At 35.7% G+C, this 24529-nt stretch overlaps 1 protein-coding gene across 7 annotated transcripts in view; it reads right to left on the bottom strand.

The window, feature by feature from the left end:
• LOC106067969 (glutamine--fructose-6-phosphate aminotransferase [isomerizing] 2-like) overlaps positions 1-21163 on the bottom strand; it is a 55651-nt gene extending 34488 nt beyond the window's left edge. Inside the window, exons 1-2 of one of the 7 annotated variants that reach the window (XM_056019019.1) lie at positions 21006-21163; positions 20805-20870 (exon numbers count right to left, since the gene is read on the bottom strand). In XM_056019019.1, the coding sequence (XP_055874994.1) occupies positions 20805-20811 (7 nt within the window). In that variant the 5' untranslated portion in view covers positions 20812-20870; positions 21006-21163. Of the gene's footprint in view, positions 1-11632; positions 11759-20804 lie in introns of those variants that run through there. The other 6 variants (XM_056019018.1, XM_056019017.1, XM_056019020.1 and 3 more) reach the window with 6 other exon arrangements.
• Between the last annotated feature and the right edge of the window lie 3366 nt (positions 21164-24529).

Raw genomic sequence — 24529 nt, 5'->3', positions numbered from 1 at the left:
CGTGAACATGTTAAATAAAGTTATAATTATGATAGTATTCTATATTAAAATGCTACCCAAGAATTATTACAAACAAATTAATGAAAGTCTTTTAATTCACAAAAAAACAGATCATTTTATAAGAGAATGAAACCAAGAATTTTCCATTCCAACAGACATACGCCAGGCGCTCTTAAGGAGTAGGACTTGAGTTTGAAAGGTCTCATGTTTGCTATTTTTGTCCCTACGATTCGCTCGGGGGTGAATCAATATTTCCAGTTGACCAATTCTATAAACAGCAGGTCAGGTGTGACATTGTCTCCGATGTTGGAAAACCTCAGCGGCCAGGATCACATGACCCAAACTTTAGTCTACTTTAAAGACATAGATCTGCATCTAGATCTAGGCCTGCCGCTGTGCTAATCAACCAGTAGCATTAGGACGAAACCACGTGACCCAGTGTTTAAGGAAGTAAAGGGATCTTATATTTTACATTGGTCGCTTGGTGCGTATTAAAGAAAAGGGGGGGGGGGTGAAAAGTCTACTCAATGGAATGTATTGGGGGTGGGGGGTGGGAAGCAGTCTCAGGCGTGAGGGTCGAATGGTAAAGGAGCAAGGAGTTTGAATCCCAGTGAAGACTGGGGACTTCGGGAGCCCTAGTGGGTACCTAGCATTGGTAAAGGTCAAGTAAATGAGGTGGATCATTGAGCTGGCCACACGATACCCTCAATAACCGTTAGCCTTAGAAACGCCTTCCTTACATACCACGGAACACGAACTGAGACTTAACGTGTTTTCTTTTTCATTCTATAGATTATGGCCATTAGAATCGTGTATGCTAAGTTCGATTTCTTAAGTCAATCAATAAAAAAACAACATTGTTTCGATCTTTTAAAGCAAAAATCTGGAATCATGCTACTTCTGCAAGGACATTAGAGCAACATCATATTCGAATATCTCGTTTCGGGCCACAAATGCCTTTTTTTTTTACCGTCATTACACAGCGGCAGATCTACTTAATGTTTTTTAGACGTAGCGCGCGCGCACATTCTTAGACGTATCCTGGCCCAACATTTGTCACCGCGAGTCTGATGAAATACCAACAAGTCATGTGACACGTGTAGTGAACACACTGTTGCTGGAGCACCACTGGAGCGGGTATTTAATACTGAATCAAATGTTCTTAATTTGTTTTTTTTTTATCCAAACTCTGGTCAATACAATGTAGAGCATCTGTTAACACGGACACCTCAAACATGAACAGACTTCAAGGAACGGAACGTATCAACATCTGGCCCAGGGAGCCAGTATTTACATCTCAATGTTTATAATAGAAAAAAAAAATACTGTCGCGAATAGATATATAGTTCATTATAATAGATCTATATTATTCTGGCACAGCGTTTACCAAACCAGTGGATCGCTACCCTGTACCGGTATAAATAGTAGTAAAAGTGAATCAGTTACACGCCAAATGTGTCACTAAGCGACCAACATTGTATGACGCAATCGCCGCAATTGCAATCGTCTGCCACTATTTCCAGCACGTTGTTGTCCTGCTGAGCATGCGCACCAGTGTCCACTTTCAAAATCTATATATATATATAATTCTCTTCATGGCTCAACAGTTTGGACACCGAGAAGGAAAGAAAAGATCACTCTTTTATTTCTAAAATCGGACTAGAGTTACCCTACGAAAAAAAAAAGAGGGGGGGGGGGTAAACAAGTAGTATTCAGCTGTCACTAAATAGCAGGGCCGGACTTAGCCATTGTGACCAAGAGGTCATGGAAAGATCACTCTTTTATTTATTTCTATCCCACGTAACTTTAACGGCGAAAAAGAGGAAGGGGGGGGGGGGAGAACAAGTAATCTACTCTGTATTCACCCGTCACTAAATAGCAGGGCTGGACTCAACCGTTGTGGGGCCCTATGCGAAACGGATTTCGCGGGGCCAAGTTTGGGTAGGGATACGGATAATAAGTGAAAATTAAGAGTTTGTATTAGAAAATAAATTCGTCTTTGCATTTTATTCATTCTTTACTACGTACAGAATTACTTTACGAGCCTTGCGTGTAGCGAAGTCACAGTATATCATAGAACTTCTATTTCCTACCTAGATCACGCTCAATAGAAAAAATTACCTAATGTTTCAATCTATCTACGAGAACTGTTGACCTCAAGTAATTCTTCATTAGTTTGAGGCGCGAGAAGCTTCTCTCACCACATTCCACAATTACGTGTATTGCATATTACCGTTTTTTTTTATCGCGCGTAGAATTGGCATTTTCCATTTTGAATAACACCCCAAAATGACAATTTTTGTCTATATATTTCAGGAGATTTGTAAGAGCTTTCAAAAGATTTTAATAATTTCCGGAGCTTTCTAGGACTTTTTCATATATTTTGCAATTTCAGGAAATTTCCAGGAGCTCTTGGTAAATCAGGAGGCCACGGGAAATCTGTTATAAGTTATAAAATGGTTTAATTTAATAATTTACACCTAGAATTAGCGCGGGTCCTATGAAAGTACGGGGCCCACTGCGGTCGCATTGGTTGCAGTGGCCTAAGGCCGGCCCTGCAAAATAGCGGCGTATGCTACGCCGTGGGTCAACTAGTATAAAATAAAAGTGAATAAAAAAGTATTTTGGTCAAGGTTTACCGATAAACCAACAGGAAACGTGTAATATAACTTTGGCTTCTGTTTTGTGCGCCATCAACAGAGAACAACGGATACACAGACAAATAACTGGGGAAAACCTTCACACACATTAAGATCTGATATATATATATATATATATATATATATATATATATATGCAGGCATTTTGTAATATTTGAATAAAAATGCAAATATAAAAAAAAAAAAGGAAAATCTTTTATATTTGAAAGTACAAAGCTGACACAGTGTTTGCAATTCTTAATCTAAGGACCACATTCAATTTGAGATTTTCAGAAGCCGTTAGGAAAATTATAGGCATACTTTAGATTGCACTGCATGAAATTGATCAGTATCTTGTGTATGACATAGGATTGTCTATCACTGTGACCTAGTACACCTGCAGTAAGTCATTTCATCAAAGGACGGAGAGGAGACAAAGACAAAAGGTTAATGGATGAAGACGTGTGTGGAGTCTAGGGACTGTCCATTTTTTTTTTTACAAAGAGTGGAATGGGAATTACTTCCCTTGTGCAACTTTATATCTCGAGCAGTACATTGTACAAAGCGTAAATGGTAATTACTTCCCTTGTCAATCTAGATTATATCTCGAGCAGAACATTGTACAAAGAGTACAATGAGAATTACTTCCCTTGTGCAGCCTGATTATATCTCAAGCAGAACATTGTACAAAGAGTATAATGAGAATTACTTCCCTTGTGCAGCCTGATTATATCTCAAGCAGAACATTGTACAAAGAGTACAATGAGAATTACTTCCCTTGTGCAGCCTGATTATATATAAAGCAGAACATTGTACAAAGAGTATAATGAGAATTACTTCCCTTGTGCAGCCTGATTATATCTCAAGCAGAACATTGTACAAAGAGTATAATGAGAATTACTTCCCTTGTGCAGCCTGATTATATCTCAAGCAGAACATTGTACAAAGAGTACAATGAGAATTACTTCCCTTGTGCAGCCTGATTATATATAAAGCAGAACATTGTACAAAGAGTATAATGAGAATTACTTCCCTTGTGCAGCCTGATTATATCTCAAGCAGAACATTGTACAAAGAGTACAATGAGAATTACTTCCCTTGTGCAGCCTGATTATATATAAAGCAGAGCATTGTACAAAGAGTATAATGAGAATTACTTCCCTTGTGCAGCCTGATTATATCTCAAGCAGAACATTGTACAAAGAGTACAATGAGAATTACTTCCCTTGTGCAGCCTGATTATATATAAAGCAGAACATTGTACAAAGAGTATAATGAGAATTACTTCCCTTGTGCAGTCTGATTATATATCAAGCAGAACATTGTATAAAGAGTAGAATGAGAATTACTTCCCTTGTGCAGCCTAGCCTGATTATATCTCAAGCAGCACACACCTAGTGAGTAGAGATAACACCAAGCAACCCATGCCTCTGTTTCAGAGTAAGATAAGTGCGGGCATAACAACGAATTTAATGACAAACTTGTTACGCACTGTCAGGCAGTGTCAAATCTAATTAGAGAGCAAATTAATCCATTCGTTGTACAACGAAACATTTTTTTTTTAAATATCTCCACTCCAAAACTTTTATCAGCTGAAGATATGCAACAATAAAGTTCTCGTTACATTGTAAAGATCATGGATTATGAACAGACATTTCACAATGACACCAGATTGTCATCGATCATTTAAAAAAAAAGGTTTATAATATATCTTTTTAATAGCTGGGTTCCATTTTATTTTGGCAGATTAGTAGAATAAAAAGACCCATCATATTTTTTAAAAATTTTAGACCGATTCTGTAAGTATATTTCATGAAATCATATTAGTACAAGTATAGCAGGACATACATCTGTAAAAATGTTTCTATTTTTGACGAAAAAGAAATCTTTAATAAATAAAAATGTTTCCCAAAAGAGAAAAAAAAAACATATAAATCTAGTTGTAAATACCCAGCATTGGAAACACTGATCATATCCCTAACAGGAACAAGGAAGTAATTCAACCAAAACAATATATGAAAGAATTTTAAGAGACTCAGAGACACATCTACGTAACACTTATATTAGAAAACGTTACATGTGAACTTTACTTACACTTAAGCACACAAACAATATATCTTTTTTTTTAAACTGATATTTTCACATTGTCCCAGGAACCAGGAAGCTTCTTCAAACAACTTCTAGACCCAGAGAATATAATCAAGGAAACACAGCTCAGGACCCAGATTTGTTACAAAACGGTTCAGATAACAGCCCCAGCATATAAACATGAGTTAACATAATACGAGTAAAAGTTAGAACAGTATAACAAGAGTTTACTTCAAGGATGTGTGGTCTGCGTGAGGTTTGCATAAGCTATTCGTGAGTTAAAGAGTGTTGTACATGAACATGAGGTTTACATGTGTTCAGTATGATGTTCATATGTGGCGTACATGAGGTTTATGTGCGTGTTCTGCATGAGGTTTATGTGCGTGTTCTGCATGAGGTTTATGTGTCCTACATGAGGTTTACTGCATGAGGTTTATATGTGGTCTACGTGAGGTTTATGTGTCCAGCATGAGGTTTATGTGGTCTACATGGGTTCAATAAGGTCCAAACGAGAGGTCTAAGTGCTGTCTTAACGATTCAGTTGTTCAAAATTACATTTATTTATAAACATATTACTGATTAGACAGCATGTAATTAAAAAGGAATATTATTCACTACTATTTGTTAGCAGCGTCACAATCAGTGAATCATCATTACTTATAATAATTTTAGTGAATTTAATTTGTATGTTTTTATCAAGAGGCCCAGCCCAGAAATCAAACCCAAGTTACCAATCCCAAAAGCAAACTACACGGAAACAAATGTAAAATTCAAATGTAACACATACATTAGTTTCCTGACCCGTTCAATGTTACAGATGAGAAGAGAGATTATCTTGAAACACAATCATAGAAAGACAACAACAAAAAACTACTCCACATGCAATTATGTATCTTCAACATCTATTAAAGATCGTCCCCAATGTTGTCAAGCTCGTGATTTCAAGTTTAGGTCCACTGCATGCTGTCAGTGTGATCGTCTCATTGCCAACTCGTGGATCAACAACCCACTCCCTCGTGGGGAGGAGGGAGTAACTCTCAACAGCAAAACGCTTTTGAGCTTCACCTATCAATCCATTCCATCAGTCCAAGTCTTGACCGGTTTACAATTATTTCAAAAAAAAAAAATGTGTACACAATACAATTGTTAGGTAGCAGTATGTTTCGAGCGTATGTCAAGAAGGGGAATGGACCTCATTCACCAATCGTAAACAAACAACATTTAGCCACGTGATTCTCTATATCTTCTATACAAATTATGTAATCCATAAAGGCTGTCACGTGATACGTATTTTTCCATTGTTTTATCAATATTATGACGTGGCTAAATGTGTTTATTTACGATTGGTATTGCGAATACGACCAGCGGAACAGATCCTTCGGGCACGCTTCCAATACTGGGCGCCTTCTGGTTTCTTACTTTAAAATTTCCTAATGCAGCAAAGACTAAAGAGCATTAAATAATAAAACACATTTAGTAAAATATTTTTAAAAAAATTGAACGCACTACAAAAAGAAAAGAAAAAGAAATTGCATAGAATAAATAAAAAATATAGTGAAATATCTTCGACAACTACACATCATCACTTGTGTTTATTTTGGGGTGACACAGATGTCATCGGCTGGTGTTATTTGCTGCATTGAGTCTATTGATGCACTGACGACTGAAATCGCTATGGGAGAAACAGAATTCTATCGGCAAGCTCTTGTAACGTTTTCAACTGTGACGGCTGACACATTTTTCGGATGATCTGCATCGCCTAGGTTGGCGAAGGTTCCCAGAAAATGGCGAACCTTTTTGTCAAAAAAAAAAAAAAAAAGATCTATATCTTTAGGTGTCTGAATTTTTCAACCTTTGGTAGCAGGATCTGTCACGAGTCGAGTCTGTGAATATTTCGACCAGTTTCTAGAAGCTCGAGGTCAAGCCAGTGCTATCCAGCGTAGACAAGTTAATTTTAGGTATCCAATCAAAGAAAGGGGTTAAGGAAAAAAATAGCACACGTCAGCTTCTAGAAGGTCAAAGTTACTAAAATAATTATCTGAGAAGTTTCCATGATTCTAGAACACCCGATTAAAAAAAGTATAAATTAGGTGAAAGTCAGTTAGACAGGGTCCTCGCTTAGTCCTCACTTAGTAATAGTTTGGTAGAGTAATATTAGCGGGTCCATTAATTAAAGTTTTATTAGTTGAAGTTGAAGCTTACTTATTACTAAGTGAAGTTTCATGTATCTTTAAGTTTTATTTATGAAGTATCAAGTCAAGTTGTTATTGAATTGAGAAGTTAATTTGATGTGAAAGTTGAAGAAGTATTATTAAAGAAGTTTGGAAGAAAATACAGAGATGTTTCTTCACTTCATTGAGTTATCAAGTTTGATCATATAATCCTCGGCCTGTTCGTCACAGATCATTATGAAACTGTGACAAATTATTAATAAGTTAATTTATTCACTTGAAAATTTAGCATATAGGGAAAACGGTGGGAGTGTTTTTATTTTAGGTAAGTCTAGACTGCAAGCAACATGAGTAACCATTTAAAAAAAACAACAACATATTCTTTCATAAGGAAACAATAAACTGCATCCTTGATAAGTTGTCGTTTTTTGTTTTATTTTACCAAGAAAAGAGCAAACGTTATTTTCAAAGAAATCTGAATTGAAAGCCCTAACAGGACTCTTGTCTCGACGCACAGGTGACGGTAGGTTCTACACTGGATAAAAACAACACATGTATTAATGACCAAATAAAATTAAAAAAAAAAAAAAAACACCACTTAAAGATAAATGAAGAATGACGAGGAAGGCAGTGTCAAGGTCAGGTCTGAACGTGTGTCACGATTGTTGTTAATATAATACAAGCCATTAGGTTCAAAGGTCAGTGTTATCAACACTGTTCCTCCTTCATATTATCAACTCTCATAACAATTATATACCATAATACTACTACAATTTGTCCTTCATTCACTCCCGGGCTATGTCCCGACAAACTGGGTATAAAAAGGGATGCCACTCTAAAGGCTTGTCTTCGAGTCCGAATATTAAGAAAGGGTGCAGCATTCTATACGTGGGACGCAGACCCAGCTTTGGCTTACATATTTTGCCACATCTAACGGAGTCAATGCCTTTGCCAAGGGTTAAAGCAACTTCTTGTTTCTCCCCTTCGCTTCGTTTCCAGCGTTTGCTATTCTTTGGCTGTCCAATATAGACCAATGTCCAGCGGCCTACAATGTGATTAGACATAAAGATGAAAAACTATCCAAACCATAAGTGTGCACGGAATAGACTAGGACGAGCTCACTAAGAAACAAAATGAAGGTAAAGAATCTCAACTCCAAGGAGATAGGCTCCCTTACTCATGATTTCCTAATGTGAATATTAGTTAAGTAGTTTCATTCTAATATTCCTCCAAATATAGTAGATACATATCTGATACGACTAACGGCTTCTCTCCCCTTTAAAGATCAAAGACTTTAAAAAAATCGCTAAAACTTGTGATAAGTAAGTGAAAAAATTATGAGAACCACGGTGCACTCCTATACTAAATATTTTAACCGTGTGTACATGACGAAAGAAGCCAACGAAACGGAGAGACGGGAACAAATGATGCGAAGCCAAACAGATCTAGAGTTCATACATAAACCCAACAACGCCAAGGTGCAACACAACCAGAGGCATAGAAAAGTTATAGTAACGGCGGTATGAGACGAAGTCTTTGAACTAGACTGTGTTTACACACAGACGTTAAGCTGGTCAGAACCTACACACACTCACAAGTCATAACACGAATGCTTCACGAAGTTATAAAAAAACACAAGACCAAAAACAATAAAAACCCATTTAAATCCAAACTCGTGGAATAAAGTGCACGTACACATGTCTTCGAGCGCAACTTCCTTCAAGCCTCTGTGATCTTTACCATTCGACTCATAAGACATTGACTCTCCCAGACCCATGGACTAACCAGGGCTGGACGTCGCTGCGCAGTTCATAGCAATTTTTTGTCCCCGCTTTAAAGTTTGAACTAAGACACAAAAAAAACATGCCAGTACTTGATCCATCATGAAATAGATTTTTTTTTTTTCATTTTCCAATCAACAGCTTTCCATTTTTTAAAGACACAAATCATGATGGAATATCCAATAGATATATTTAAAAATTTAATGTGTAAAAGTAAACTCATTCGCTATTTTCAACTTATTATTTTGGTATATCCCAAAATAGAACTTTCTGCTTCCCGAGTTCACACTTTCCCTACATTCCTGAATCCTGACTGAATCCCAGGAACAATGTACGTACACTACGCTCTTGTTGGATATCAATCTTACGTCCAGATCTACAATGTTTGTATTGTTATTTAATTCACACTCGAATGGAAACAAAACTTCTGAGCAAGCCGAGTTGCTTCCCATACAATATACAATTCAAGACAACAACAAACAACACACAACTCAGCTATTACGCCTTCGAGACAGATCTAGATCTAGTGTCAGTGTAGAAACATCAAGACAATTACAAGATCAATGACTCAGAATAATTGTCTACAGTCACTGTGAGTCACAGGAGTAGGCTCTAAACACAAACAAACGACTTCATACAGATCTCATGGTTCTCTTGAATAGATTCTGCTCGTCATACTATGCGGGTGAAGATCTTAGACTACACAGTAGATCATTCTAACTTATACAGTGCATAATCTTGTACTGTAAAAACCTAGTGCCAAATAGCTTGCAAATTAAATAACTTTTTAAAAAAATATATGGCTACAAATAAATAGAATATAAATACATGATTTGGCTGGAACATCGATCAAAAGTAATACCAATCAATCATTAATAAGAAGCTATAGGCCAAAATTTAAAACTAACTGTATAGTTTAAATGGGAGGGGGGGGGTGGACTACTTATCAACTGATAAGAATGAACTCTTTCTCTCCTAAGTAACGATACCATCGTTGATTTGACCACATTAAATTAATTAATTTTTGGTTTTAGAAAGTACAGCTTTGTGTTATGTAAAAAGAGCATGCATTCTCCTATAATTCTATACCAAAAAGTAAAACGTTTTCTGATTACCAACAAAAATGTGATTGAAGTTTTAATCATAACAAGGTAGAATGTACAAATATGAAAAATGAACAATTCGGTCAGAACGTGGGAAAAATAATGACGGAGTTGACGTCTGTCACATGATAGATCTAAGACCCACATCTGGAAATCTGTTCCAAATCTTTCCATATTGAATCAGATGCAGGTCTACAGACGTAAGAGCGTCATGTCAAGGCACTTCACAGCAGTACAAATATGGTCTTCAACGTAACTGAAACTCCGCCTCATATAAAAAAAAAAAAAAGATGATGTAATTATACTTGGACAAACGTAATATCAGCCTCCTGTTCAAATACATTTCATTTGCACTGAAGGCTTGTACAACACTGTACTCGTCCACTCGCTTAGTTTGAGTTCGTAACGATTTGCCTGGTAAGACCCGTTTTCAGGGATAGGATAGGATAGACTATGCACATTATAACCGATTAAATAAAGCCCCCCCCCTTCTTTTTTTTCAGAACTTGCGGTCTATGGGGCAAATGATGTAAAGATCGAGAGTGTCATGTGGCCAGCATAACGACCAACCACCTTTACTTTTCCCCAACTCGGAGGCGCCCAAAGATCCTAAAATTAAAAATCCCAGTCTTCACCGAGATTCAAACCCGGGACCTTTGATTCGGAAATCAAGCGCTTTACCGCTCAGCCACTGCGCATTATAACTGATAATTTCACTTAAATATACATGCATAGAGTACACGATACAGTGTACCTGAGAATTGCACGAATATAAAAAGACAAATACTTCTTATAATGATTTCTGATTCAATCAGTCTGCAAAGATTTGGCTCATTTGAAAGTTGTCACAACCGTAATTCATTATGTATCAAAATATATTGTTAATAAACATTAATTTAGAAATGGTTTGTCATGTATTGTATTAAATAGATCCGAATTCCACGAGTTTTATTTTTAAAAAAAGGGGAATCCTTCATTTTGGATCCAGTTTGTCCTTTTCTTAAAACCAACGGCATTGAAGTTCAATGTTAACGTCTTTTTAATTATGTTAGTTTTTGAACCAATGCTACACATTACTTATTCCGACTCGGTGTCGTGTCCAGGGATCATTCATTTGAGAAACACTTCAGTCTACAAAGAGATCATGGGATAAAAGAGCGACGCAATGTTTGCAGACTTGCAGACGTGACGCGGGCGGACTGGCCTTTGTGTCCTGCCTGGGTCACATCGGACCTTGAAGACAAGCAAACAGTTCTCTAGACACGGATCAGCAAGGATAGAGTCGGCTAACAGACTCAACATTTGCCAGGTTGCTTCACAGGCGGGAAATGAAAAAGGTGAAAGCTGTGCCGAAAGCACCTGAGATGGCCGTCACAAATACAGAGAAAGGGGACACAATCACTTTGGTGTGACATGTCACTCCAAGGTCATTGCCCTTGTATGCACCGGTCCAGTTGAAAGTAAAGGGAAATCATGCCAACTCAGAAAAAAAGACAGAAGTAAAACTTGGAATAAAATAAAGAGAAAACAAATCAACGTCCACCTGACAAACGTATTTCACAAGTTAAATGGTTAAGGTTTGAGCCAACTCAGTTATTGGTCGAGCAGCCAGCTATTTCTTTTTTTTTTATTTGAATGAATGTCCAAGACTAAAAATAAACTGATTTCTTGTTTAATTTGTTGGTCAATTAAAACAACAATTTTTACAACTAACCTTTCACATGAATTTTTTCTTTTAATACAATCTACACATACAAATTAATAAATAAAATACATTATGAACACGTTTCAACGCGATCCGTATCACCTTTTACAATAATCATCATACAACTTCAAACTTTGAGGCTTACCGGTAATTGGAATAGATTTATCCTTCAGCTGCATTGGCTAGTCGTCTGCTAGGCAGTGCATAATTTCACATTAGAAATCTAGACTTTTGATCTGTCCATTGAATGTACGAATATATTCCTCTCCCTTTATTTTGTCTACATAGTGCGCCTTGCTAATGAAATGATATTTTTCTTTCTTAATGCGTTTCACATTGTTTATAGGAAGGAATGTCAAGGTCAGAGCTTGTGAAACGGCGCACTGCCTAGATGTGTGTACATGTATTAGATCTAGTTCATTTCAGCAACTACTGGTCATTAGTCGAATACAACTTGTTCTAGGAAAATACAAACACATTTCCTACACTTGCATGTGTATAGGAGACGGGGGGGGGGAAGAAAAGGGGGTTAGAATTTGGACAATAAAGTTGACTCTAGAGACAGTACTAACCCCTCCCGAAATAACAAAAAAATATTCAACCCCTCCACTAAGCTATTTACGCGTCTTCATTAAAAAAAATTAATCAGCGAGCGAAGTGGATCTTTCACATTCAAATAAATAATGAGAATCATTAGCGTATCTTCTACATACAAAGAAAGCTGTGAATCGGTGCAGTTTCTACATTAAACGAGAGATGTCAGTTATTGGAGGATATTCTACGAGCCAATAAATAATATGGATCAACTGTGGATTTTCTATAAGTATATAGATCAGTGATCCTTATTCGTGGATAACACTTTAAATAATAAGGAACATTTTACAAAGTAATAGTGATGGTATAATTTTGGAACTAAACGTTATTATAAATATTTAATAAATAATAACTATTTGGCATGTCTTACTGTGCTCACATGAGAGTATTAGTATTTTAACATCGGCAGGTCCCTAGATTAACAAAGGGGTAATGGAAAAACAGACAGAGGCTTCATGTTAAAGAGATGATTTGTATAGATAAGTGAGCCAGCACAAAAATACATGAAGTTGTTGTAAGCGTCAGCTGGTGTTTTACTAATGAACCGAATGTGTACATTGATTGTTCTAAGATAATGTGTTTTTATTTATTGTTTTACAATTAAAGCTGATTTGCATTTTAAATGTTAGAAGATAACATCATAAATAAGTTACAGGAAAAAAAACAAGACATCCAAACATATGTTTTCCATGTTTTTGTTGCAATATTATATATAGACTCTACATCCTAATTCATAAATTAGATATAGTTGTTGGGTAATTTCAATTAAAATTATGAGAGGGATGACATGCACTTGACCCTGGACCTTTGCCCTCTCGCACCAAAATACAAAGAAATGAAATTATACAACCACCTTTGAGTACAGCCAACCATTATTTCTGTTACTATGCCCTCTTGTAATATCCGACACGAGAATCACAAGATCCTGTTGGAGAACCACTGTCATTCAAAGGCACATACAGTCTCCATCCCCGTACTCTGGGAGCAAGCTTATCATATTATCTTATCAATTACAGACGCTCCTTTCAAGGAGAAGAGGAACACGTCTTACGCGTATCCATGTGTCAATCCAGCCATGAATGATCAGCAGAGACTTACACTCTGCCAAGTCGTTGGTTTTCCTGAATCTGCCCCGTTCCACACATTAATGACTCTAGGGAAGAGACAGCAGTTGCGCGAATATGTCCTAGCATATGGAACAAAAAAGTGTGCTTTTATCTTTGTGTCTTTCTGGGTATTTGATTAGGTTTTGTATTTAGTAAATTATGGTTCAATGTTTTATGTATTATTGTTGCTTTACTTTTTATTCTTCTGTCCCAAAGTCTTTCTAAATTTAGTCATTTTGCTAAAAGTGTTACTCTAATCAAATGAGAACATTCGTTTGTTATAAACCTCAAGCTTACCTTAGGAAAGTATTTGTTATTTGCGTACCAATCCTATACTTACACTGAAACCCACACCGGCTGCCTACATTTCTTAGAGCGAGACCTCCACTATATTTTAACTTTGGGGGCAGCCCGTCTTTTAAACCCTGGACTAATTATAGGCACACGCGTTTCATATCTAGCCCTACCTACTTTGCCAAAAAAAAGATTACGCCCCTGTCACACAAATAATACTAATGGCAGCGGGCTGCTGTCATCAGGCCCTCCCCACACGATTATTAAGACATAACTTTAGGTGGCGGACTGGGTCAGAGGTGACATGTGTAGTTGGCATAAGAAAACTGACGAAGTCAAAAGAGCCACGCCGGCTCGTGGTGAAGATGTATTTGTTCGCCAGGCAATCCGGGTATTCAACTGCACATTATTAAAACGTGAAGATTAAGGCAGTGAAAAGAGAGAGAGAGAGAAGGAAAGGGGAGGGTAAAACAAATATATGTCAGAGATGAAAGAAAAAATAGGATTGGAAAGTGTGACGTGTTCGGGGGGTCCTGAGTACAGCAACGGTTGGGCGATTCCCCGCCAGCTACTGCATTAGAATACGAAATTTGAACAAGTACAGTTTGAGCTGGAGGGGATATAAAGAATAAAAATTCAATTATTGAAAAAAAAAAAAGAGTTAAGTTCAATAATGGCCATATCTGATAATGTAAATGAATACGGCTCAGTGTTCAATCTGAATAAGAAAAGTAGTGCATGCACGTTCAATGACCCAGATGGGATTCAAACCAAGGAACACCAAAGTATAAACCACACTAGAACTCGTGAGCTGATGTCTTACAAATCAAGTGATCAATGAATGAATGCTTTAAGAACTGCCAATCGCCCCGAATGTCGGCGTGAAATTCTATCCCATCTTTTCCGTCTTGCTGCAGATCAAAACTTTTTATTTCATTTCGTGTCAGCTTCAAGTTCAAGTTGCCAATGACTTTTTGGGATGCCTCCAATCTCTAGCCTTCAAATGGATCCAAGAAAACAACCAATGGATTTGCTGGTTTCTTAAAAATTAGGTTATTGTTTTTTTTTTTACTAAGCTTATATTAACTCACACGGTATGTTTGTCTGTCTGTCTGGTACAAATGTTGTACCGTAACACGTTATTTCTCCCACTTCCCATAATCGGATCAAGTTGAAACTTTATATAATTACTCATTGTCCCTAACAAAACATGAATCAATAATAATAATAATAAAAAAGAATTAATTAATTAGTGGTACCGTAATTAATTGAATTTGTTTGATACAAAAAAGGGAAAACAATTTTACAGTAGTGAGATACATTGCTGTAAATTTGCAGTTATTACCCTTATATAAGCTTTAATTTTATTAAACTTTTTTTTTTTAATTTCGTATGTTTTAATAATGTCTTTACTTTACAAGATTAGACAACAGCGATGAAGAAGTAATCTCGAGACTTCAAACAATACTCTAGTTCACCAAATTTCTTTAAAATGAACAAAGTTCAATGACTGCTTTATCTCGACCGTCCTCCCCCCCCCCCTTTTTTTTCCCTACTCTTTCCTCCTGACGATGTCGCTTTAGATGCATGATGCGAATATTTCGAGTCAATGCAAAAAGAAATGTGTCAGTTTGACCCCGGGAGTGTTAGGGACATTCAGTCTGCGCTGACTGTGACGTCCTAATAAAGGATTGCCACATATCGATATACGATAGTTTTCTTGTTTGTTTATTGGACAATCACAGTCAACCAAAATATCACAAGTAGTTTGTTAGACAATCACAGTCAACCAAAATATCACAAGTAGTTTGTTGGACAATCACAGTCAACCAAAATATCACAAGTAGTTTGTTGGACAATCACAGTCAACCAAAATATCACAAGAAGTTTGTTGGACAATCACAGTCAACCAAAATATCACAAGTAGTTTGTTGGACAATCACAGTCAACCAAAATATCACAAGTAGTTTGTTGGACAATCACAGTCAACCAAAATATCACAAGTAGTTTGTTGGAAAGAAAAGAAAAGAAATACACCTAAAGACGCTGTACGAGAACAACCAGTAATAAGATCAAAACCTAAAGACGCTGTACGAGAACAACCAGTAATGAGATCAAAACCTAAGGACGCTGTACGAGAACAGCCAGTAATAAGATCAAAACCTAAGGACGCTGTACGAGAACAACCAGTAATGAGATCAAAACCTAAAGACGCTGTACGAGAACAACCAGTAATGAGATCAAAACCTAAGGACGCTGTACGAGAACAGCCAGTAATAAGATCAAAACCTAAGGACGCTGTACGAGAACAACCAGTAATGAGATCAAAACCTAAAGACGCTGTACGAGAACAACCAGTAATGAGATCAAAACCTAAGGACGCTGTACGAGAACAACCAGTAATGAGATCAAAACCTAAGGACGCTGTACGAGAACAGCCAGTAATAAGATCAAAACCTAAGGACGCTGTACGAGAACAGCCAGTAATAAGATCAAAACCTAAGGACGCTGTACGAGAACAACCAGTAATGAGATCAAAACCTAAGGACGCTGTACGAGAACAGCCAGTAATGAGATCAAAACCTAAGGACGCTGTACGAGAACAACCAGTAATGAGATCAAAACCTAAGGACGCTGTACGAGAACAGCCAGTAATAAGATCAAAACCTAAGGACGCTGTACGAGAACAACCAGTAATGAGATCAAAACCTAAGGACGCTGTACGAGAACAGCCAGTAATAAGATCAAAACCTATGGACGCTGTACGAGAACAACCAGTAATGAGATCAAAACCTAAGGACGCTGTACGAGAACAACCAGTAATGAGATCAAAACCTAAGGACGCTGTACGAGAACAACCAGTAATAAGATCAAAACCTAAGGACGCTGTACGAGAACAACCAGTAATGAGATCAAAACCTAAGGACGCTGTACGAGAACAGCCAGTAATGAGATCAAAACCTAAGGACGCTGTACGAGAACAACCAGTAATGAGATCAAAACCTAAGGACGCTGTACGAGAACAGCCAGTAATGAGATCAAAACCTAAGGACGCTGTACGAGAACAACAAGTAATGATATCAAAACCTAAGGACGCTGTACGAGAACAACCAGTAATGAGATCAAAACCTAAGGACGCTGTACGAGAACAACCAGTAATGAGATCACGGGAATCAATACGTAAGGGCGCAGAATAGTGTATCCAAAAAAAAAATTATATAAATACAGTGGGCCTATATATCACTGTTATAACAGAAAAAAATATACCTATAATTAACACTAGTTAATTAGCTAATTTTGTTTGACTGATTCGTGTTTTGTTGGGTACAACAATTAATTGTGTAAAGTTTCAATTTGAACCAAGAATGGGAAGTGGGAGAAATAACGTGTACAAAGATTGTACCAGACAGACAGAGTGAGTTGATATAAGCTTTATACAAAGAGTGAGATGGTTCGTTTAATTTTGAAACCACGCCATCAAGATCTGGACACTTAAACACAGGGGGGCACGGACGTCTAAGCTAAATGGAAATAATTTGTGTGTATTTGTAGATAACAGCAATCACAATTAAACGGTCACACACACAAAAACTCAAGCGACTGTCATGAACAATCCAAATCACCTTCAGTAGCTGGAATCTCATGCCCGCATACATTGACGTTGCCCAACACCCCCTCCCCTCCCCACACACTTTGTGTTTAGCTTTGCCGGCAATCAAAATGATAGACTATGATAGACAAGTATAACCTACCCACTAGACAAGATTTACGTCAACTCAAAGTACCTGTCATAAAATACGTGGTGCCATTCCAGGAAGTTAAGGGTGAGACCTATCTACGATAAGGGTCACGCATGGCAAAACAATATCACTCTCTAGCTGTGGTACATTTTAGCAGAAAATGAATGCCGCGTTCTTGTTTTTTTTTTTATTCCGCCTTCCGCATACAACTGCACTATTACCAGTGGCTTGACACGGTTGTATATATCTCAATAAACACGCCAGCCGTTAACTACTAGTGGCAGTACTTTCAATTTTCTAACTCCCTAACAAAGCTGTCTGTGACAAAACTCAAGTCAACACTATTCTCTACAGTGCACATTGTAACATCTAACATATAGTCTACATACATTATATCTACACACATACACCCCACAGGCTACATGCACAGAACTATCGTCATGCATATTCTACAGAGGTCAGGTTTTTTACATTTCGACAGCGAAACCTGCCAACTTATTTTGAGCCCATATATGTTTCAAGAAACTAAACCCGTTGTCATTGTTAGGTCAGAGAACTGGATAGACATCTATAATCCCATACACATATATTGTCACAATTAATTTCCTTTCCTATAAACTAGGCAGAGAATACGGATAAGGACACTTGTTTATTTATTTTTTTTTTATTCTCCAGCAATGCCACAGCGAGGCTCCGACCATTCTAGAACTTCCTCATTCATCACGTCATGGTTGACAAAATTCATGACCGTTTCTAATCTTTGCAATGGGAGAAGGGGAGGGATCATATCTTAATCAGGAAGTAGCCATTCTATTTCATGATACAATAAACCCAGAAAAACACTTCTGATATCTTACCCACATACAAACGTGTAAGTATTAATTTGGGGATTAACAGATAATGCACACACACACACACACACACACGATCACGCAGCTAAAAAAATTGGTACATTTCTTCTAACACTTAAAAAATAAACATTTGAATAATTGTGTGAGTGTGTCCAAATAAATTTCTAGTTTCTAACAGAAACCAAATGTTCAAGTGACACTGTTTGGTCAGAGAAATAGGTCACAGAAATATGTAAATAAGGTGTTGCCTTACAAAAGCCCCCACCCCCACCCTTTAATGATTATACTTTTGAAATCTTAAAAGAAGAAAAAGAAAAGAATCACAGAATGATAATAAGCAGAAATGAATCAAAGTGACAAATGATTGTGTGGTAATAAAAACACACACTCTTTTACAAAATTAATAGCTAAAATGTTCATACGATAAATTGATTTAATAAGGGAAAGACCTGCTTTAAATTAAAGCTCAGAATCTCTCAGCTTAATATTGACATTTGCTCAACTACATGCTGCATTAGAGGATAGTTATTTAGTATTCTTAGGTAGCCTATGAATGAAAATATTTTACAATTGAAAATAAAGAAGTCCAAGGGAATGTAATCTTGCTGATTAAAAGACCTAAATACACAGCAATAAGTGGAGATCATGACAGAGCATTTGCTATCAACTATGAATCAATTAGACCAGCAGCCTATTCTGATTGAATCCTTTAGAACTAAAATTCTGTACTATATTTAATAATGATCCAATATGACCAGCTAGCCTATTGTTAAGACCAAAGTAATGCATGGTAAACAGATTCATGTTCTATAGATGGTGAAATCCTAAGTTAATAGCTAAAAGTATTTTGATTTTTAATAATTACAAAATCTTATTTCTTAGAAGAAAAAAAATGTTATCAGCAATGACAATTTATTTGACTATTTGTTGAAACTGAAAACAGGAACCAATCTAACTATTATTATATAATTTCAATTGAATTGCAGCCCCCATCTTGTATGTGAAGCAATTTAGTAACTTGTTATTGCTGATAAAAGTTAATGGTAGTTTCAGTAGGCTTGACAGCCATTAAATGAATCATAAAGTAAAACTTTAGGTATCAAGCAGAAGTAGCAGTAGAACAAATCTTCTAAATACGTATGTAGAGCTAGCAAAATATTGACCAAAACTAGTAGTGTTCAGGAACAATCCATTATACATGGACAGAGCCACAAACTTACTGAAATTTCTGATTTCCAAACTCAGCCTTCACCTACAATTTATTTGACTATTTGTTGAATTCACTTTACAGAATATCTAGATCTACCTCAAAACTAGTCTAGCAATATTACCATTATTACCATGCCATTATTGAAATAGCCTAAATCATTGTTAATTTAGATTTACATTATTTTTATTCAATTCTTGACAAATTATTATTTTGGGCAATTTAATTATTATAGGGATGCTAGTCTATATCCTATAAATTAAAAAAAAACTTATTTTAAGGTAATTAAAATGTTTGGCAAGATACTATCACACTAATAGACCTACTTAGGATCTGGATCTGCTAGTTATCTAGTACTAGCTCTATATCTAATCTATATATATCTAGTTTCTAGCTCTAGATATCTTTAAAACTAGATTATTCTAAATCTAGATCCATACATCCTTAGTGCTAAATGACTATAGTTATAGTACAGTATAGTGGTAGGTATAATGTCATGTACTGTAACAATTTAAGTTATTATATTTCTGATTAATTAATGAAGAATCTATAAATAATTTAACAAGATTTTTCATATTTGATAATTTAAAAAAATGATCTAGAGATCTAAAACTAAAACTGTTTATAAGTAAGTAATTTTTCTTTATTTCATGATTTACTTGTACAATTAGATAGTAAGATCTAGGTATATAGACCTACTAGTATTAATAGTATTATATGGTTATAGACTCTACACTATGAAGAATTCAGAGAAAGAGCCTTAGCCTATATAGTACTAAAGTCTGTTACTAGAGCCAGAGGTCTATTCTTTATATTTATATCTATAATAGGGCCTAATTATAATATATATATTAGATGACCACATGATCATTTTGATCTCTATATTGACTAGATCTATATAGATGTTTTAGAATTAGATGGTGGTGTAAATAGTCACATACTAGCATAACTAGATAATAATAATAATAATAATAATCTTTATTATCCGTAAGGAAATTTGTCTTACAATTTGTGCATTAGATGATATCCATGATCATTCATAATCATAATGATATTATTTATTAGATGTCTAGATTTAGAATATCTAGATCTAATCTAGTAATCTAGTCTAGATCTTCAAAGATGATCTTGTAATTCTTCATGTAGAATCTAGAATCTAACACTAGATCACTAGATCTATATCTATAGACTATAGAGACAGAGTCTAGATCTAGAGTTAGACTCAGAGTCTTTAATTATAAATTATAATAAATGATGCAGATGATGATAATAATAATAATAAATTTATTAATAATTTAACAAATTACTAGAATAGATTTTATAGATGATTATCATTATTAATGATTATTTATTTATCTTCTAGAGTCTAGACTAGAGATAATTGTAGATAGATTAGATCTAGAAATCTAGATGTCTAGTTTGATCTAGATCTATCTATACTATAATAGACCGTAAAGATTTAGATCTAGAGTTTCCAGTGATAAGTCTAGTCTACTACAGAGTACAGTCCTACTTTAGTACTTACCACACATTTTCAGTAACGTCTCGGTTTAATTGAAATTCTCACTAAATTTCAGCGTCAGTAGCAACACTACAAATGAAATAATCAATGTTATTGTTACAAGTTACACACAATTTTTATTTCGAATTATTGTCTATTTTATACTATAAAGCTTACAATGAATATTCGGCAACGTTTCAATTGAATACAAATAAATAAGCTCACAGTATTATTTTTGTAGGGATTCTGATTCACTAACTAGTCTAGATCTATAATAGGACACGGTCGTAAGAAAAAATGGTGCAACTTTTATAGTTTAGGATATTTATAACATTGCCACGTCTTCCTGGGGGAGATCCTCGTTGATGAACTAGTTGCTGTCAACCGTGTTTTCTTTTATTCCCCCCTGCAAACCTATTTGTGCAACCTCTGAACTTGTTCGTTTACTTCCGGTACCTCGCGTGACGTAAGATGACGCCGTGTTCACGCTCAGGTGCGAATCAGTTATAGAAGGTAGATAAGATTCCATCCTTAGCTTTCATGCTAATATTTCGGGATAGTCACAAAGCCGGATTCGAACCAAGAAATGTCTAAAAATATTGTTAATTGATAAATAAATCTATTTTAGTCTCGTGGGCGTACGTCTTATCCTTAATTGTTATCCCTTTACATGTAGACATACGTGTATATAATCAATTTCAATATTATTAATATCCGTAATCAAAAGACTATCTAGATCTAGACCTAAATTTAATTTCAAGACTTTATTATTTAGGCTCCTTGCATGGCCTTGTATAAATGATTTTCACAATAATAAAAGACAGTTTTTAATGTAGATACGGATTATTTACCATATTGCCGGGCCTCCACAAATACACAGGCCCGAACTAATCATTTGGATGGGGGCGGTCTTTTTTGTGGGCAGAAATAAATATAGTTTTGAAAAATTTATGGCTTCTGGTTGCTTGAAATTTAATTTAATTTCAATAAAAAAAAATTTTTTAAAACTATTACCTGGTACTTATGGCAACCAATTACTGAAGGATTAAGTAATTAAAACTTAGAGACACTTCAGGACAGAAAAAAAAAGTAAAGCAGCTATAATACATAAAACACTAAACCATAATTTACAAATAGAAACTCAAAACCTAATGAAATACCCAGAAGGACACAAAGATAGAAGCACATTTCTTATTCATTATGCTAGAACAAATTCGTACAAGTGTGCCTTCTTCCCTAGTACAATTAGAGAATGTATTAGGTTATTTGAATCAGCCAGAAAAACCAACGACTTGGCAGAGTTTACGTCATTGACTCGAATGACACATGGAATGCGTAGGACGTTTAATTATTATTATATATATTTTTAAAGTAATGTCTGTAATATATGAGATAAGATAAGTGTCCTGTGAACAGAGTGTGATAAAGGTTGTCATTACCGATGAGGATAAGAGCTTAAGACAAAACGTTTATTGTTGACCTAGATCTAGATCTGGCCGGGATAAAAGATTTAGATCTGGCCGAGAAAAAAGATTTAGATCTGGCCGGGAAAAAGGATATAGATCTGGCGGGATAAAGGATCTAGATCTGGCCGGGGTAAAAGATCTAGATCTGGCCGAGTAGCCTTTCCAAGAGGTCATCAAGAGGAATAGTCGTGCTCCAGCTGGATGACTGCCTGGTCATGTGGTATGCTCTCTGGCAGGAGCGGACTGGGTGTCGAAATCGGCACGGAAATTTCTATACAATGCGGCCCACAAATTGTATGCCATGTGATGGGCATCCAATCATATCTGTCCTCAAAAACATCGTGTAAAGTTTAATAATGTATTGAAAGTATTTTGCTGTATAAATAATTTATTAGATGATTTTGGAACTATACGATAAGCACTAAAGAATAAAGTATAACACAGGGAATTGTGAATCTCTTATAAAGGTACAAATGCAATAAAATTACAAAGAAAAGCTAGATGATCGACATCAAACAATGAAGCTGCCTTATCTTATCTTATATAATACAGACGTTACTTCAAAAAAGAAGATGATTACGTTCTACGCGTCATGTATTTGGTAATGCATGTTAACCAATGACTTAAATTCTGCCACTGGTTTTCCTGGCTGGCTCAGGCAACCCGTTCCATGCTCTAATAGCACTAGCCTTTGTCTTGAATTCTGCTAATGTTGTTACGCTAACCATAACAGCATCCTAGAGACACCATTTAAGAGACAGATGATGATAAAAATAATTTTAAAAAAATTAAGTAAGAATATTGTATTTTTAGTTATTTATTAATTACACGGAATTGCAAAAGACTTAATGAAAGAAAATATCCAGTTTATAGAATCGAATCGAAGTATGTACCTTTGGTATGGCAAGTTCATGTTCTACGCAAAAGTGCCAAACGACAATCAATGTAATCAAAATTCAAGGTTACTTATATATTATACGCACTTTAAATTAAATTTATTTCTGAAAGATAAATCTACAATATTTAATTCAGTATTTTGACAATATTACTTTAACATGTATAACTTTAAATGAATAAATATATTTTATATGTTTTAAAACATTACTAGTAAAAAGAAATAGTACGTTTCTTGATAATACTATATTTGACCTAAAAGTGCTAAATGTAGTAATACGTTAACAATTAAAAATAGATGACACCATTTCCAACAGTTATCTACCTTCTTGGTCAAGCGGTTTGCGCGCTGGACTGTCGTTTGGATTTATCGATGGTCCCGTGTTGAAACCCTGCCCGCTTCCATCCTCCGTCGTCCTGCGGGAGGTTTGGACTAGGAAGTAATTATAAACTATCTTCAACGCTGAAGGAACATCCGAAACATGTAAAACATTTTACATTTCACAAGTGTTAAGACCGATAATATTTTAAATATTTTCAAAGTATTGTTTCGGTAAATGCTATGACAACCTTAATGCAATTATTCCAATTCCAAGTTTGATCACACTGTAATTATCTTTATTTAAATTGTAACTATTTGATTTATACCTTTTACTAATTAAAAAAAAAATATATTTGAAAAAAAAAGCCAAATAAAGAGGCCAATAACCCCCCCCCCCCCCCCCCCAAAAAAAAAAAAAAAAAAAAAAAAAAAAAAAGAGACAGAGCCCCCCCCCCCCCCCCAAAAAAAAAAGAGTCAAAAGCCCAAGGATTCCTAGGATGTAAATAGCTCGACAATTGACGTCAAAAGCTAAAAAGCTGAGGTATCCTTAAAAAAAAAAAAGAAGAAAAAATATTGTTTATGTTTTTTTTAATTTTATGTTGTCCAGCTAGCTTTAATTTTCTTTGGATGATCCTATCTGATCTGGCCTTTCTTCGTTCTTTATCCACCATGACTTTTAACAGTCAGTCATGTTCCACAATGTGACCAACCCGTCTCTTCACAGTATTGAGGAGTTCCCTTTTTTTTTTTTTTTTTTTTGTCCAACAAGAGTGTTGATTTGTACAGTCCATTTGTCTTCTTTTCCTGGCATTTTTTATCCTAGCAATTTTCTGTAGCATTTACTCTCTAAGTATTGAATTCTTCTTTCAGCCTCGGCTTTCACAATTATTGAGGAGTACAAAGACCTTTAGACCTTTAGCGAAGAATACAGCTTAATTTTAGTTGGAAGCTGATGTTACTAGAGCTCTTCCAGATTTTCCACAGTTTTCTCCAACCATCTATTATTTTTTTTACCCTAAGTACTTAGATATCTATACGAGTCAACCTCTGTTGTTTGGTTGTATGCA

This window comes from Biomphalaria glabrata, chromosome 2, assembly GCF_947242115.1.
Source record: "Biomphalaria glabrata chromosome 2, xgBioGlab47.1, whole genome shotgun sequence".
NCBI lineage: Eukaryota > Metazoa > Mollusca > Gastropoda > Planorbidae > Biomphalaria > Biomphalaria glabrata.
This window is presented reverse-complemented; position numbering and strand designations above follow the sequence as displayed.